The sequence below is a fragment of the Bos grunniens genome, chromosome 7, assembly GCF_055505025.1.
Source record: "Bos grunniens cultivar Pamir isolate PY7600 chromosome 7, Bosgru_T2T1.0, whole genome shotgun sequence".
Classification (NCBI taxonomy): domain Eukaryota; kingdom Metazoa; phylum Chordata; class Mammalia; order Artiodactyla; family Bovidae; genus Bos; species Bos grunniens.
The window spans coordinates 90885749-90903196 of record NC_141171.1 but is presented as its reverse complement, the minus strand read 5'-3'; the positions used below and the strand labels follow the sequence as shown (position 1 = coordinate 90903196).

General features: G+C 39.9%; 1 protein-coding gene across 44 annotated transcripts in view; it reads right to left on the bottom strand.

Moving 5' to 3' along the window:
* LOC147369959 (uncharacterized) overlaps positions 1-17448 on the bottom strand; it is a 650726-nt gene that overhangs the window by 442603 nt on the left and 190675 nt on the right. For 42 of the 44 annotated variants that reach the window (XR_015168204.1, XR_015168210.1, XR_015168215.1 and 39 more), the window contains one exon: positions 8674-8742. The exons of the other annotated variants lie outside the window; for them this stretch is intronic. Coding sequence is in view for 7 of the 42 variants with exons in the window: in XM_086413067.1 (XP_086269193.1) it covers positions 8674-8742 (69 nt within the window). In the remaining 35 variants the exon portion in view is untranslated. The remainder of the gene's footprint in view (positions 1-8673; positions 8743-17448) is intronic. 44 annotated transcript variants of the gene reach the window in all.

Sequence of the window (17448 nt, the reverse complement as noted above, 5' to 3'; positions counted from 1 at the left end):
TGGATTTTCCCCCAGAAGCACACTCTGCAACAAGGATTCTAGTACACGTAGTTGATGTAGAAGATTTCGAGGAAACAGTGTGGAGCGGAAGGCAGTGAAGGGTGCTGTACTGAGGCAGTTTGCACTGTGGGCAACCAAAGAGGACTCTAACACTGTTGAATATGCCCAACAAGGGACAAGGGAACCTGGGTGTGCATCCATCAATACTCACTCAGACAAAACAACTCCCTCAAGTTAGCTATCTGTGGCTGCTTCCAACCTGCTGAGAACCCAGGTGAGGGCGCTCAGGCCCAGAGAAAGCCCTCAGACAGAGGCAAGGATTTTGCACTCCAGGGATGGGTGGCACCTGAAGGGATCTGGGGAGTCTCTGCTCTATTTCAGACCAGAAGAAGGCAAAGGTTTTCTGTAAAGGTCCAAAGAGTAAACATTCTAGGCTTTGTAGGCCATTACAGTTCTGTTGCAGCCGCTCAACTGGGCAGTTATAGCACAAAAGCAGCCATACATAGACAAAGTTGCATGACTGTGTCTCAATGAAACTTTAGGGACACTCAAATGTGAATTTCATATGATTCTCATGTGTTAAAAAATATCATTTCTCTTTTGACTTTTTTCAACCACTTAAGAATGCAAATGACTTAAGAAGGCAATGGCACCCCCCTCCAGTACTCTTGCCTGGAGAATCCCAGGAACGGGGGAGCCTGGTGGGCGGCCGTCTATGGGGTCGCACAGAGTTGGACACGACTGAAGCGACTTAACAGTAGCAAGAATGCTAAAACTATTCTTTGTTTGCAGCCATACAAACATAGGAGGTAGGCTGTATTTGGTCCATTGGCTATAATTTGCCAACCTCTGTTTCAGACTATGAAGATATTTAACAAACATTTATAAAAATCCCATGGGAGAGAACAATCAATTTGTAAGATTTCATATGATAATATTTAATAACCAATCTAACACAAAAACTGCCCTATTGTTTTGAAAATAGTGTACTTCCATTTTAGTATACTGATCTATGCTGTAGTTACTAATGAGTTATTAAATGAACATGCATATGAAAATGCAAGTCATACGAATGATCTCAGACCTGTTCAAAAGCTATTAGAGTTCATCTCATTAACCTGTTCTTTTTTCAGAGTAATCTCATATCTAATGAATACCAAAAAATACATAAATTAGTAAATACAGACAGCTTTTCATCAGTTGTAAGTGCATTGTGCTAATCTGCATATTTATATTAGCTATGAAGTCTACGTAATGCAATCTAAATAAGCAAGTACAGAATGTCATTTTATAGAAGGGACTTAGGTGAATTGGTTGCAGAGTGGGGTTAATCTTGGCCTATTTTTGCAAAATGATCATGGTATTTTTCTTTAGACTGTAAATTTATGTGGGATGAATAAATAGGGAAGAAAGGCTGTAGGTTACAAAAAGATGTAGTCTTCTCCTCAAAGTGCCTCTTTATGCCGACACTACAGGAGCCAAAAGCATTAGAGGACCTAAGTTCAACCTTCCAGAAAGAGGCATGTTACCTTCAGTCAGTTCAGTCACTCTGTTATGTCCGACTCTTTGTGACCCCATGAATTGCAGCACACCAGGCCTCCCTGTCCATCACCAACTCCTGGAGCCTACTCAAACTCATGTTCATCGAGTCGGTGATACCATCCAACCATCTCATCCTCTGTCATCCCCTTCTCCTCCTGACTTCAATCTTTCCCAGCATCAGGGTCTTTTCAAATGAGTCAGTTCTTTGCATAAGGTGTCCAAAGTATTGGAGTTTCAGCCTCAGCATCAGTCCTTCCAATGAATATTCAGGACTGATTTCCTTTAGAATGGACTGGTTGGATCTCCTTGCCATCCAAGGGACTCTCAAGAGTCTTCTCCAACACCACAGTTCAAAAGCGTCAATTCTTTGGCACTCAGCTTTCTTTATGGTCCAACTCTCACATCCATACATGACTACTGGAAAAACCAAAGCTTTGATTAGATGGATCTTTGTTGGCAAAGTAATGTCTTTGCTTTTTAATATTCTGTCTAGGTTGGTCATAGCTTTTCCACCAAGGAGCAAACATCTTTTAATTTCATGGCTGCAGTCACCATCTGCAGTGATTTTGGAGCCCCAAAAAATGAAGTCTGTCACTGTCTCCATTAGTTCCCCATCTATTTTCCATGAAGTGATGAGACCAGATGCCATGACCTTAATTTTCTAAAAGTTGAGTTTTAAGCCAGGTTTTAAACTGTCCTCTTTCACTTCCATCAAGAGGCTCTTTAGTTTTCCTTTGCTTTCTGCCATAAGAGTGGGGTACCCATTCGACCTCTCTGATCATCATTTGTCTTGAAAATAGACATTAAACACCAACTGAAACTCTGCAAAAGCAACTTGCTTAGATGGAGATGGCCAGACACTGTCTTCTCAAAGTTCAAAATCTGGAACTTCCCTGGTGGTCCAGCGGTTAAGAATTCACCTTCCAGTGGAGGGGATGTGGGTTTGATCCCTGGTCGGGGAACTAAGATCCCACCTGCCACAGGGCAGCTAAACCCATGTGGCACAACTATCGAGCCAGCACGCTCTAGACCCCATGTGCCACATCTAGCAAGAAGGCCATTTGCCACAGGGAAGATCCTACATGCCACACCTAAGACCCAATACAATATTTTTTTTAAAAAATCCAAAATTCAATGGACAGATGACAATTCAACATGAGAAGTGCTCAATTAAATGTGTACACAATGCAGAGTGGGATATCAGAAGAGAAAGTGACTAAGGAGCTTCACACAGACGTGGGCTAATTCTTAAAGGGTAAAGTACGGCTTGGCGCACTGATGGAAAGATGGTTAGAATTTATCCTGTGGACAGTAAAGGGACAAAAGGTCTCTGAGATGGAGTGTGACATGTGTTTCGGCACAGGCAGCAAAGATGAGATAAGCAATCAGACCGGGAGACACATCTGAGCTAAAATGGACTAGACTTCCTTGATCAGATATGGGATGAACTAGACCAATACTCCAGAGGACTCACATTGCTAGCCTGGTGGACTGTGTGAATGCTGTGGATGTCGATCTTGATTTATAAGAAGAAAGAAATATGGGAAGAAAATAACTAGTTGGCTTTGATAAAACATTACGTTTAAGTTACTTGTATTCAGAAGACTCACAGTAATAGCAGCCTAAAATTAAAAGAAATGTCCCAGCTAAAGGGTTAGGTTTAGGAGATTCTAATCCATGGAGATCTGTGAGAGAAAACAGAAGAGGCTGAAGACAAAATCCTGGTAGAACAAGTGTTCCTGTTCATAAAATAGGTATCATTATGGGCCTCAGAGAAGCATTCTGAATGCACAGACAGGATGCAAGAAGTTCCACCAAAAACTGTTTATTTGTTGATTAAGCCAATATTCATCAAATACCATCTAGGTACTCAGTCCAGTGCTCACAGGTTTGCAGCAAGAACCAGACAGACAAATTTAAAGATGAGAAGACCTTACAGTTTATTATGGAGATGCACTTAACAAGAAAACAAAGTAAAAATAATTCTATACTATTTCAAGTACTAAGAAGAAAATGAGAAAAGTGTTATGATAGAATAACAAAGGATCTACTCAGAAATTTTAAAAAAGAAAAGCTTAAATTATGGTTTGTCAGGATCAAATTTCTTTGCAGAGGCTTCATTTAAATTGAGACCTGAGAGAAATGATAAAGGAAGCATTTCAGAAAGATGATGTCACATACCAAATCCTTTTGTAAGAAAAAGCTTGATTTGTTCTCAAAATTTCTAGAATGCCTGCATGACTAGCAGATAAGCATCAAGAAAGAAATGAAGGTAGAGATGGGGTAGGGGGCAGGCCTTACAAAATCTTGTAAAACATGAGATTAGGGTTTGAGAGTTTTTATTTATTTATTTTTAATTATTTATTTATTTTATTTTATTTTTTTAATTTATTTATTTTTTACTTTACAATATTGTATTGGTTTAAGGATGACTCCCAATTTTCTGATTTTATTAACTATATTGATTATTTTCAGAGGAAATGGAGACCCAGGAAAAGAAAAATCGAGGGCTAAAATCTAGAATTTGATTTGTTCAAATTAGGTGAAACATATTACATATGAAGATATGAGATTATCTGACAAGAGTGACACACCAGTAAATGTTTGCTAAATGAATGAGTAAATAGTCCATTTAAAAATAAGTCTTATAAGTCAGATAAAGATTTAAGTCTTGACTGTGAGCTATGTGACCTTGGGTAAAATACTTAACCACACTAAGTATAATTTTCTCATTTGTGGAATTGAAAACAATAATAAAGAGCTCACTTGGTTAGCTTTAGGACTAATGAAATTACGGGTATAATGTGCTTAACAGTGCATAGTAGTAGTAGCTTTAGTCCCTAAATCGTTTTCAACTCTTAAGATCCCGTGGACCATCGCCTGACAGGCTCCTCTGTCCATGGGATTTCCCAAGCAAGAATACTGGAGTGGGTTGCCATTTCCTTTTCCAGGGGATCTTCCCAACCCAGGGATCGAACCTGGGTCTCCTGCATTGCAGCTGGATTCTTGACCTAATGAGCCACCAGTTCAGTTCAGTTCAGTCACTCAGTCATGTACGACTCTTTGCGACCCCATGAATCGCAGCACGCAAGGCCTCCCCATCCATCACCAACTCCCAGAGTTCACCCAGACTCACGTCCATCAAGTCAGTGATGCCATCCAGCCATCTCATCCTCTGTTATCCCCTTCTCCTCCTGCCCCCAATCCCTCCCAGCATCAGAGTCTTTTCCAATGAGTCACCTCTTTGCATGAGGTGGCCAAAGTACCGGAGTTTCAGCTTTAGCATCATTCCTTCCAAAGAAATCCCAGGGCTGATCTCCTTCAGAATGGACTGGTTGGATCTCCTTGCAGTCCAAGGGACTCTCAAGAGTCTTCTCCAACACCACAATTCAAAAGCATCAATTCTTTGGCACTCAGCCTTCTTCACAGTCCAACTCTCACATCCATACATGACCACAGGAAAAACCATAGCCTTGACTAGACGAACCTTTGTTGGCAAAGTAATGTCTCTGCTTTTCAATATGCTATCTAGGTTGGTCATAACTTTCCTTTCAAGGAGTCACTTCAGTCGTGTCCGACTCTGTACGACCCCATAGACGGCAGCCCACCAGGCTCCCCCGTCCCTGGGATTCTCCTGGGAGTAGGCGTCCATTTCCTTCTCCAATGCATGAAAGTGAAAAGTGAAATTGAAGTCGCTCAGTCGTGTCTGACTCAGCGACCTCATGGATTGCAGCCTAACAGGCTCCTCCGTCCATGGGATTTTCCAAGGAGTAAGTGTCTTTTAATTCATGGCTGCAGTCACCATCTGCAGTGACTTTGAAGCCCAAAAAAATAAAGTCTGACACTGTTTCCACTGTTTCCCCATATATTTCCCATGAAGTGATGGGACCGGATGCCATGATCTTCGTTTTCTGAATGTTGAGCTTTAAGCCAACTTTTTCACTCTCCACTTTCACTTTCATTAAGAGGCTTTTTAGTTCCTCTTCACTTTCTGCCATAAGGGTGGTGTCATCACCAGGGGACCCTTTAATCATGCATGGCGTATAGAAAATTACAGTGAGTGCTAACCTTCCACCATCCGAAGTCCACAACACCCGTACTTGGCCTTTTATGTGCTAAGTAGTTGGAGAAGACTCTTGAGAGTCCCTTGGACTGCAAATAGATCCAACCAGTCCATCCTAAAGGAGAGAAGTCCTGGGTATTCATTGGAAGGACTGATGTTGAAGCTGAAACTCCAACACTCAGTCCACCTGATGCGACGAACTGACTCATCTGAAAAGACCCTGATGCTGGGAAAGATTGAGGGCAAGTGGAGAAGGGGACGACAGAGGATGAGATGGCTGGATGGCATCACTGACTCAATGGACATGAGTTTCTGTAAACTCGGGGAGTTAGTGATGGACAGGGAGGCCTGGCGTGCTGCAGTCCATGGGGTCGCAAAGAGTCAGACATGACTGAGTGACTGAACTGAACTGAGAGGATTAGCTCCTCTCCCTTCCTGTCTTCCCTTCTTTTCCTTTCTCTCTCTAAATTTCTCCCTTTCTTTTCTCTTTCTGTTGAAACAGAAATTGAATGCCTACTTTACACTTAAGGCTGCTGCTTCCTCTGGACCCTGGAGACAGCGGTGACCAAAGCGTAACAGGAAAGAACACAGACACCTCTGTGCCCTTCACTATCCTAAAAATGGAATTATATCAGACATCTACTGCATCTAATTAACAATGACAAAAATCAGTTCCAACAACAACAAAAGAAAAGATTGAAAAGAACCTGTCGATTCAGTGTTCCTGGAACAGCTTAATAAATGAGCAATAGCAATCATTCTAGTAAAATAAAGTTGCTTTCTCCCCAAACATCAGCATTTATGTCCATAACCTTTTAGACTTATTTCTTGAGCAGTAAAACTAAGGCAACACTGCCTACTCAAAGGCAGGGTGGTGGGAAGAAAATGAGACCACCTTCTAAAAGCACCCAGCACAAGGCTGAATACAACACAGATAAATTTACAGCTATTACAGTTATTTACAGCTTCCTTCCCTTTCTCCTTCTTGTATTTTAAAAATCGTTTCTGAAATTAAACACACACACCACCTCTAGATCAAGTTTTTATAGAAATGTGAAAATATAAATTTAAGTATTATTGAATAAATCTATAATTTATTCAATTATATCTGAATAAATCTATAATTTATTCAGATAAATCTAAATTCTCCTTGGAAAACATTCTTCTTTATATTAAGAAAAAGGTGACAGTTTTATTTGTGTAATGTTCTCAAAAACAAGTAAAATTTTAAAAAAAAATCAAAATTGCAACTGTCATATAAATATAGGTAGCTTAAAACTGTACAGACATACATTCATTTTATATGCATAAGTTCCTGAAATTTATATTTGAAAAATTTTACTACTTAATGGTATTTACTAGAAATTATAATCAAAGTAGTTACTGAAAAGTCAAAAAAGGTTTTGAATCTGAAAAGTTAGCATTTGACCAGAAGATGGCGCCAAGCTCCCAACAATCTTTGTGGCAGGCGCCCAAAACCGCACTCAGAAGTTAATTTAGGTCTAAAAGTTGAGTCAGTCGCTTACTGACCTTTGTGGTTACAAACACAACCATCTTGAAGAATCAAGGGAAATTATTTCTCAAGGGTCAAGACTCCTTTTTGAGATCTTACCAGATTCTTGCTTTGCTCTTAATATTTTAATCTACATATGAATCTTCTTCCTCATCTGTATTTTAGTTGCCAATTTGCCACTTTCAGTGTTCCACTGTACATTTTAAAATCCATTCTACATGTTTCTGAATGATACTATGAGATCCTGAGACTTTGGTATTTATCTCATTAAAATGATTCAGGTGTCAATATTCACTTCTATTTTAAATATAAGAAATAGAATATATTGAAATGGTAGATATTTAACATTGTAAATGATAAATTTTTAAATTATCAATAAAGTTAGAAATTTTATTTTTGTAAAATGTATATTTGTATCAATAGATTAAGTTGTGCTGTTATTAATATTATCTACAACCTCCAAAATCTCAGTGGTTTAAGAAACAAAAGTTTATTTCTTGCTCACACTGCAAGTCCATTGAAGGTTCTTTGGGGCTCTCTTTCACATCATACTCACTCTAGGACTCAAAAAAGTGAAAGCATTAGTCACTTAGTCATGTCCAACTCTTTGTGACCCCATGGAGGCTGTCTGTGGGATTCTCCAGGCAAGAATACTGGAGTGGGTTGCCATTTTCTTCTCTAGAGGATCTTCCCAACCCTGGGATCAAATCCAGGTCTCCTGCATTGCAGGCAGATTCTTTACTGTCTGAGCCACCAGGGAAGCCCCTAGAAGCCAAGCTAAAGATCACCTGCCAACTGGAATATTGCTATAGTTGCTCAAAAGCTTCCATCTGGGAGTAACACTCCACTTTCATTCACATCTCAGTGGCCAAAATCAGTCACACGGATACACCTAACACCAGGAGACCTGCAAAGCAGAATGCTGGAAATACCTGGTGAAGAGTCACTGTATGCTATTCATAACTATTACATTAAGACTCTACCATATACAACAGATTTAGGACTAATAGGAACCATTTTATATGAATTTTTATGGCCTTACCAAATCTCCCTAGTATTAACGAAATGCTAAAGTTCTTTCTTTCACAGGCATCAAAAAAACAAAATTCTTACGTCAACCAATACTCATACCAATAAATAAAGTGATAAAACTGTCACAGTGATTACGGAAATTAGCTGAAGGAGAGGCGAGTTGATCTGAGCATTACAGGAAGTGTAGAATTTGTACTGAAGTAGCAGGAGGATATTTGAGATAATATGACTGTGAAAAAGGACAGAGAAGTGGGAATAAACAACTGTTGAGCATGAATTACGTAAAACGACCTAGATCATCGTTTCCCTGCCCTGCAAAAACAAAAACAAAATTTGAGAAAAAAAAAAAGTATGTGTGTGTGTGAGTGAAAGAGAAAATGAGAGACAAAGTGTGTGTGTGTGTGTGTGTGTGTGTGTGTGTGTGTGTGTGTGTGTGTGTGTGTCTTATCGTGTTTTTGTGGTGGGGAGAACTAAGAGAGGTGTTGAGGTGGAAAGAAGGCAACCATCAAACTCGTCAACTTACGCTTTTCCCAAGCAAGATCTTTTCCAAAATTCTGCCATCAACAACCAGCATTTGATGAAGAATGAACACCTGATCACAAAAAAAGCAAGAAAAACAATCTCAATTTCTTGAAATTTGAATGCACTATTCTAGCCACATTTTCCATATTTTTTTCATTTTACTATGGGCCAGTGAAAACTGTCACAAGCCAGCTTCTGTGAGTAGCTGACCTGAAAACAGAGTCCAAACTGAAATGAATGAGAAAGTCAGCACTCTTCAAAACAAGGCAGAGTAATCTGCTCTGGTGGGAAACCAGTAACTACTGTACGTTTCTGAGTAGAAGGCCAACTAGAATTGGGGTGGGAGGCTGCAAGCGGGTCTAGAAGAAAGAACACATAAAATGACCTACAGTAACCCAGCAAGACACAGGAGCCTGGATTAGGATGCAGACAGGAGAAGCATGGTGGAGGGAAAGCAAAAAGAGACCTTAAAAATAAACCTGTTCTCTCCTGGCAGGCCACAGTCCACAGCATAGCAGAGTCCAACACACCCCCGCTGCTACCTCCCACCTCCCTATCCGGGAAGGTTTTCTTTCAATGATTTGTATAACAGAGTTCTTGAATATCTGACACCTCAACATGTTTCATGAATCTTGAAAAATGCTATATAAACAAAGCTTTAACTGGGCAATTAGAAAGCATTTCAACACCCTCCACAGTTCTGGGACTAACACAGAAACCTTCTCTCCCAGAGTTGGCCCCAGGGAAATGCAGCAAACTAATCTAATGCTAATCTTATTTGTGTTTTAACTTTCATTGTGACCCATTCAACCACATCATACTACATAAGCACTAAATCCCAGGTCAGGAAGATCCCCTGGATGAGAAAATGGCAACCCACTCCAGTATTCTTGCCTGGAGAAGAGGAGCCTGGCAGGCTACAGTCTGTGGAATCACAGTCAGACATGACTGAGCAACTTTCACTTTTTCTCACTTTAAGCACTTAGTTATTTATTATTATTTGTCTCTCTGGAGAAAGAGAGCATTACTTAGATTAAACTATGAGTATTTATCAGGAGTTATTGAAACCAAGAGTACATTTTCCATCAAGATTTTAACCTAACTTTAAATCACAGTGTTGTCCTTTGAAGTAAAATAATACTTATCTTAAAAAAAATAAAGGCTGTTCTACATTAACTTTTAAAAACATATTTCTTTATACAGGGCATTCTTTTCCACTGCAAATAAATTGAGAGATGCTTTTTTTTTTTTTTTAATTGGAGGATAATTGCTTTACAGAATTTTGTGGTTTTCTGTCACACATCAACAAGAATCAGCCAGAAATACACCCATGTCCCCTCCCTCCCAGACCTTCCTCCCCTCTCCCTCCCCACCCCACCCTTCAGCCTTTCTCAGAGCCCCGTGTTTGAGTTCCCTGTGCCATACAGCAGATTCCCATTGGCTACCGTTTTACACATGGCATTGTAAATTTCTATGTTACTTTCTCCATACATCTTCCCTTCTCCCTCCTCTCCTCCCACCTTGTCCATAGGTCTGTTCTCTATGTCTGTTTCTCCATTGCTGCCCTGAAAATAAATTCATCAGGGTCATCTCTTCAGATTCCATATACGATATTTATATTTCCCTTTCTGACTTACTTCACTTTATATAATGGGCTCTAGTTTCATCCACCTCATTAGAACAGATTCAAATGCATGTCTTTTTATGGCTGAGCAGTATTCCATTGTACATATGTACCACAGCTTCTTTATCCATTCAACAGATGCCTTAATTTTTAAAAGATGAATCCAATCAAGTTCATTATAATGTTATTCATCGTTTTGGAAAATGCCTACTGCCATATGCTTTTAAAATATAACAAGTGAATTTTTCCCTCATTTTAAGTGTAAAATTTTTCAGGCCTATCAAAACATACAGATAGTAACAGTAGAAATAGCTAAGAACCCTTCCCTGAGCTTAAAATATGAAACAGAACATTAAATTTCCTGTGCATCTCCGGACACCGTAATCTCATCCCAGAGATAAACTCTTAACTTGATGTCATCATGATCCTGCATGTTGCTATATCTTTACTACTTATCTAAGCACCTATGAACAAGGTACAATATTATTTGGCATATCTTTAAACTTTATACACATAGAATTCTATTGTACAGATGCTTCCCCGTTTTGCCTTTTCCTCTAACATAATACTGTTGGGATTTAGCTACACAGTGACACATGTGACTAAAGGTCATTCAGATTTTCCACCACATACACATCACTTATCCACGCTTTTATTATTGGAATTAGACATTTTTCCATACTTATGAACAATGCTGGCATCAACCTTCTTGCCCCAATCTCCTTGTGCCCATGAAAGACTTTGCCTGAATTCCACATTTTGAGGTACATCACTGACTTGACACAGTCTCTCATTAGTGATATGAGTTCTTTGTTTCTCTTTCTCACTAAATTTTTTAACAAAATTTTCAAATCATATGCCAGTCTGATAAGTGTGAAATAGTATTGCAATGAGTTTTTTTTTTAAGTTTATTTTTCTGAATTACAAGCGAGTTGAAGCATCTTTTCTTGGGCTAGTGGCCAGTTTTTCCCTTCTATGACATGCATTTTCATACACTTATCTATATCTCTATCAGGTTGCTGATATCCCTATTATTAATTTTGTAGGATTCTTTGTATATTTGGAATACCATTCCTTTGAAAGTCAGGAATAAGTATTGCAAATATCTTCTTTCCATCTGTGGCTCCTATTTTTACTTTTTAATGCTTTTTAAACGTACATAAAGTAATATTAGGAATATCTACCAGGCAGCTTCATCTCTTCTGCTTTATGGTTTGTACTTCTTGTATCTTGTGTCTTGTTTAAAATAATAATCACTATTTTATGGGTGAAAGATATTTTCTTATATTTTATTTAAAAAATTTTAAAGCTTTTCATGCACATTTAAGGCTTTGCTGCCAAGTCGCTTCAGTCGTGTCCGACTCTGTGTGACCCCATGGACTGCAGCCTACCAGGCTTATCCGTCCCTGGGATTCTCCAGGCAAGAACACTGGAGTGGGTTGCCATTTCCTTCTCCAATGCATGAAAGTGAAAAGGGAAAGTGAAGTCGATCAGTCATGTCCGACTCTTAGTGACCCCATGGACTGCAGCCTACCAGGCTCCTCCATCCATGGGATTTTCTGAGCAAGAGTACTGGAGTGGGGTGCCATTGCCTTCTCCCTTTAAGGTTTTAATATGCCAAAAATATATGTTTGAGTATGATGTTAGGTAAAAGTCTTAATTTTACTTTGGTGTGATAAAAAATCAATGTGCCTCTGGAGCTGGCTCTGTCACTTTCTAGCTATGAGACCCTGGCCCTATTACTAAACCCCTCTGAGCCCAGTTTTCTCACTGGTGAAAAGTACATTAAGATACCTACCTCACAGGACTGTTGTGAAGAATAAATGAATTAATTAATATTTCTAAGCTTTTTAAGAAGTACCAATAGATGTGACTCCATTGTCTTCTGGCTTCCAGCATGGTAAAAAAGAACTCTTATCAGTACGAGATTTTTCTCCTTATAGAATTTGTTCTTCCTGCCCGAAGTCATATACCATTTTCTATTAATAACTGGAGTTCTGGGATTTTATCATGATATACTAAGTGTTTTCCCTCATCTCTCCGGCCTGGAACTCGGTGAGATTAATATCTGCAAACTCATTGCTTTCATTTTATGGAAACTGAGTTCATTTGTTTAATTATTATCTGACTTCCTTTTTGCTCTTCTGAAACTACCATAAGTCTCATGGTAGACCTTCTAGACACATTTTCTAGGTGTCTAATTGCTTTCCTAGATGCCCATCTCTTTATCTGTTTACTCTGCTGTTGGGGAAGTGTCTTGGCACTGATTTTCAGAAAATGTCAGATTTCAACAGTGGGAACACCCTCTCCCCAAGTTCCTCTAATATATTATGTATTTGGTTGTTTTGTTTGTTTTTGGCTCTAGAAAGCCTCTTTGTGATGCATTTTTATTTTCTTGTGTGCTCTTCTCATTTTTGAATTCAGGATTTCCTTTTTCTCCATCCAAAAGCTCTATTTCACTGAATGGTCTATTTGTTCTTCCATTCTGCTTTGAGTCCCAACTCCTTCTTGACTGTTTGGAAGCCAAGGAGACTGGATATACTCATGCTAAGCTTGGGCTGACCCTACTCCCAGGATTCAAAGTCTCCCCTGAACCCACTGCTTTCTGGCTCTCTTCTGCCCACTCAGCCACTGGCCTCACTCCGTACATGCGCTCAGCTTTCTCAGTTCCATCTAGGAGAACTGTGGCGTTGGAGAAGACTCTAGAGAGTCCCTTGGACTGCAAGGAGATCAAGCCAGTCAACCTTAAAAGAAATCAACCCTGAATATTCATTGAAAGGACTGATGCTGAAGCTGAAACTCCAATACTTTGGCCACCTAATGTGAAAACCTGACTCATTGGAAAAGACCCTGATGCTGGGAAAGATTGAAGGCGGGAGGAGAAGGGGACAACGGAGGATGAGATGGTTGGATGGTATCACTACGGAGGATGAGATGGTTGGATGGTATCACTGACTCAATGGACATCAGTTTGAGTAAACTCCAGGAGTTGGTGATAGACATGCAAGCCTGGCATGCTGCAATCCATGGGGTCGCAAAGAGTCAGACACAACTGAACGACTGAACTGAACTGACTGAAGAGGAAGAAGGTTGCAAGAAAATACACTCATAGAAGTAGGTGTAAAAGATGGAAATTTTATAGGTGGGGAATGTTTACTATTTCTACAATTTCCAAGTATCCTGAAACAAATATACATGATTTTAATAAACAAGAATGTTATATATTATTATTCATTTTAAAGCCACTGTTGGCCGCTCACATGCTATTTTAAAAGTCTAAGCTTGTGGGACTTCCTGGTGGCCAGAGGCTAAGACTCCGTGCTCCCAATGAAGGAGATTCAATCCCCGGTCAGGGGACTAGATCCCACATGACACAACTAAAAGTTCACAAGCCACAACTAAGCAACTAAAGATCCCGCATGCCACAACTAAGACCCAGCACAGTCAAATAAATAACAATCAATATTACAAAAAAGTCTGTGCTTACGATTGGCTGAAATGTGTCACAGGCTTCATAAGTGATAAATTAAGTCACTATTGTGATTTAGTTTCAGTTAATTAGAAACACTTCTAATCCAAAGAACTGAATTAAAAATGAGGATTAAATCAGATCCAACACATATTGTACATTATTTCACCATTATAAACTATAATTATAGATCCTGATTGATTATAGATAATTTTATACAGATTCAATTCATACATATTGAAAATTCTAAAGATCATTCTGTTAGCAATAGCTCACTTCCAGAATTCACCAATGAAAATTTCTATTTCAATAGGTGAAACAATATTTTGGAAAAATGTCTGCCCTAAGTGGAGATTTACCTACTGTTGTTCAGTCACTAAGTCATGTCCAGCTCTTTACAACCCCATGAACCGCAGCACACCAGGATTCCCTGTCCTTCACTATCTCCCTGAGTTTGCTCAAACTCACGTCCATTGAGTCGGTGATGCCATCCCACCATTCTCATCCTCTGTGGTCCCCTTTTCCTGCCTTCAATCTTTGCCAGCATCCAGGTCTTTCCCAATCAGTCGGCTCTTTGCATCAGGTGGCCAAAGTATTGGAGCTTCAGCATCAATCCTTCCAATGAATAGTCAGTGATGACGTCCTTTAGATTGACTGGCTGGATCTCCCTGCAGTCCAAGGGACTCTCAAGAGTCTTTTCCAACACCACAATTCAAAAGCTTCAATTCTTTGCTGCTCAGCTGTCTTTATGATCCAACTCTCACATTCATACATGACTACTGGAAAAACCATATGGACTATATTGACCTTTGTCGGCAAAGTGATATCTCTGCTTTTTAATACACTATGTTTGTTGTAGCTATTCTTACAAGGAGCAAGCATATTTTAATTTTATGGTTGCAGTTACTATCCACAGGGACTTTGGAGTCCAAGAAAATGAAATCTGATACTGTTTCCACATTTTCCCCATCTATTTGCCATGAAGTGATGGGACCGGATGCTGTGATCTTTGTTTTTTGAATGCTGAGCTTTAAGCCAGCTTTTTCATTCTCCTTTTTCACCTTCATCAAGAGGCTCTTTAGCTCCTCTTCACATTCTGCCAGTAAAGTGGTGTCATCTGCATATCTGAGGTTATTGATATTTCTCCTGGCAATCTTGATTCCAGCTTATGCTTCACCCAGCCTGGCATTTTGCATGATGTTTTCCAATAGCTCAGTTGGTAAAGAATCCACCTGCAATGCAGGAGACTCTGATTCAATTCCTAGGTCGGGAAGATCCACTGGAGAAGGGATAGGCTACCCATTCCAGTGTCCTTGGGCTTCCCTTGTGGCTCAGGTGGTAAAGAATTTGCCTGCAATGTGGGAGACCTGGGTTCGATCCCTGGGTTGGAAAGATCCCCTGGAGAAGGAAAAGGCTACCCACTCCAGTATTCTGGCCTAGAGAATTCCATGGACTGTATATAGTCCATGGGGTCACAAAGAGTCAAACACGACTGAGCAACTTTCACTTTTGCTTCACTCTCCATAGAAGTTAAATAAGCAGGGTGACAATATACAGCCTTGACGTACTCCTTTCCCAATTCTGAACTAGTCCATTGTTTCATGTCCAGTTCTAACTGCTGCTCCTTGTCCTGCACACAGGCTTCTCAGGAAGCAGATAAGGTGGTCTGGTATTACCATCTCATTAAGAATATTCCACAGTTTGCTGTGATTCATGTAGTCAAAGGCTTTAGCATAGTCAATGAAGCAGAAGTAGATGTTTTTTTGGAATTCCCTTGCTTTTTCTATGATCCAGCGTATGTTGGCAATTTAATCTCTGATTCCTCTGCTGCTGCTGCTGCTGTTGCTGCTGCTGCTACTGCTAAGTCGCTTCAGTCGTGTCCGACTCTGTGCGACCCCATAGACGGCAGCCCACCAGGCTCCCCCGTCCCTGGGATTCTCCAGGCAAGAACACTGGAGTGGGTTGCCATTTCCTTCTCCAACGCATGAAAGTGAAAAGTGAAAGCGAAGTCATTCAGTCGTGTCCGACTCTTCGCAACCCATGAACTGCAGCCTACCAGGCTCCTCCTCTGCCTTTTCTAAATCCAGCTTATACATCTGGAATTGTCAGTTCAAGTACTGTTAAAGCCTAGCTTGAAGGATTTTGAGCATAATCTTGCTAGCATGTGAAATGAGTGCAATTGTACAGTAATTTGAACATTCTCTGACATTGCCCTTCTTTGGGATTGGAATGAAAACTGACCTTTTTCCAGTCCTGTGGCCAATGCTGTTTTCCAAATGTGCTACCATAATGAGTGCAGCAATTTAATAGCATCATCTTTTAGGATTTGAAATAGCTCAACTGGAATTTCATCACCTCCATTAGCTCTGTTCATAGTAATGCTTCCTAAGCTCCACTTGACTTCACACTCCAGGATGTCTGGCTCTAGGTAAGTGAACACACCGCTGTTAAGACCTCTATATATAGAAAATAAAAGTCTTAACTTTAAACTTGTTCTTTACAATTAAAAAGTATACATGCATGATTTAAAATTTCAAACAGTACAAGAAGGTACATAGTGAAAAATCAGGTTTATGGAACACCTATTCCCCACTCATACCCAAGTACTAATAGTTTCTTGAATATCACTCCCCAAAAACCTACATACATTTTGCTTCTGTGTTGAAAAAGATACTGCCAAGAAATTCTTTTCTTTTCACCGAATGCTGCTATTTATGGCATGATTTATTAGTTTTCCTGTGCAGAATTCCTTTCCACTTCCACATGCCTCTCCTGCCTGGGCTGTAACCAGGGCCTTGATGCCAGCTGGTAGAGGCCACAGCTGTTGAAGACCCTAGCAACGCCTCCATCTCTCAGGCCATCTCCTCACACAGTCTTGATTTCCTTTCCCCCAGCACTGGAGACTTCTCCAACTCTTTCCTTTCAACAGGAAAGAGTATACTGACAAGCTCTTCTTAAAGGCTGGTAGGTGCTAGACTAAACCATTTATTTGACTATACGTTAAGTTTGGGTGTCGAGCATTTCTAGGTCTAGTGCTTATTTTGTGTTCTGAAGTTGCCACTGCAGAGTTAGTTTGGCAGTGACTTCAAGATCTGTGCAGCCCCAGGCAAAAAGAAAGCCACCACTGATTCACCTTTCCAAGCAAGAGAGAGGATGAGATGGTTGGATAATGACATCACCAACTCAATGGACATGAGTTTGAGCAAGCTCAGGGAGATAGTGAAGGACAGGGAAGCCTGGCGTGCGTGCTGCAGTCCATGGGGTCACAGAGTCGGACACAACTGAGCAACCGAAAAACAACCTGATTAGTATTCACAGTCTCTCAATACATCATTCCAGGCAGGAACTCCCAAGTGACCACAAATGACCAGTAAGGTAACACTCTCCCATGTTCAGGTTAAAGCCCAGAAGAGGCAAATTTCACTTTTCCACAGTGATATGTCTTTCTCATTATAAACAAAGCAATTCAACTATTTTGTTCTTATTACCTTTTCTGGGTTTTTTAAAACTTGATTTTTGATGGATATAATATTGTTAACTTGTTCCCCAATTATGAAGTTTGTTTTATTAATTATCTGATGCTTTCAAGTGTAATATTAACCATCTCTACAGTTTAATTACTGAGTTCTCATATCTAATCCAAATAAATCTATTTAAGTAATTGATCTGTGATCAGGGCTCTG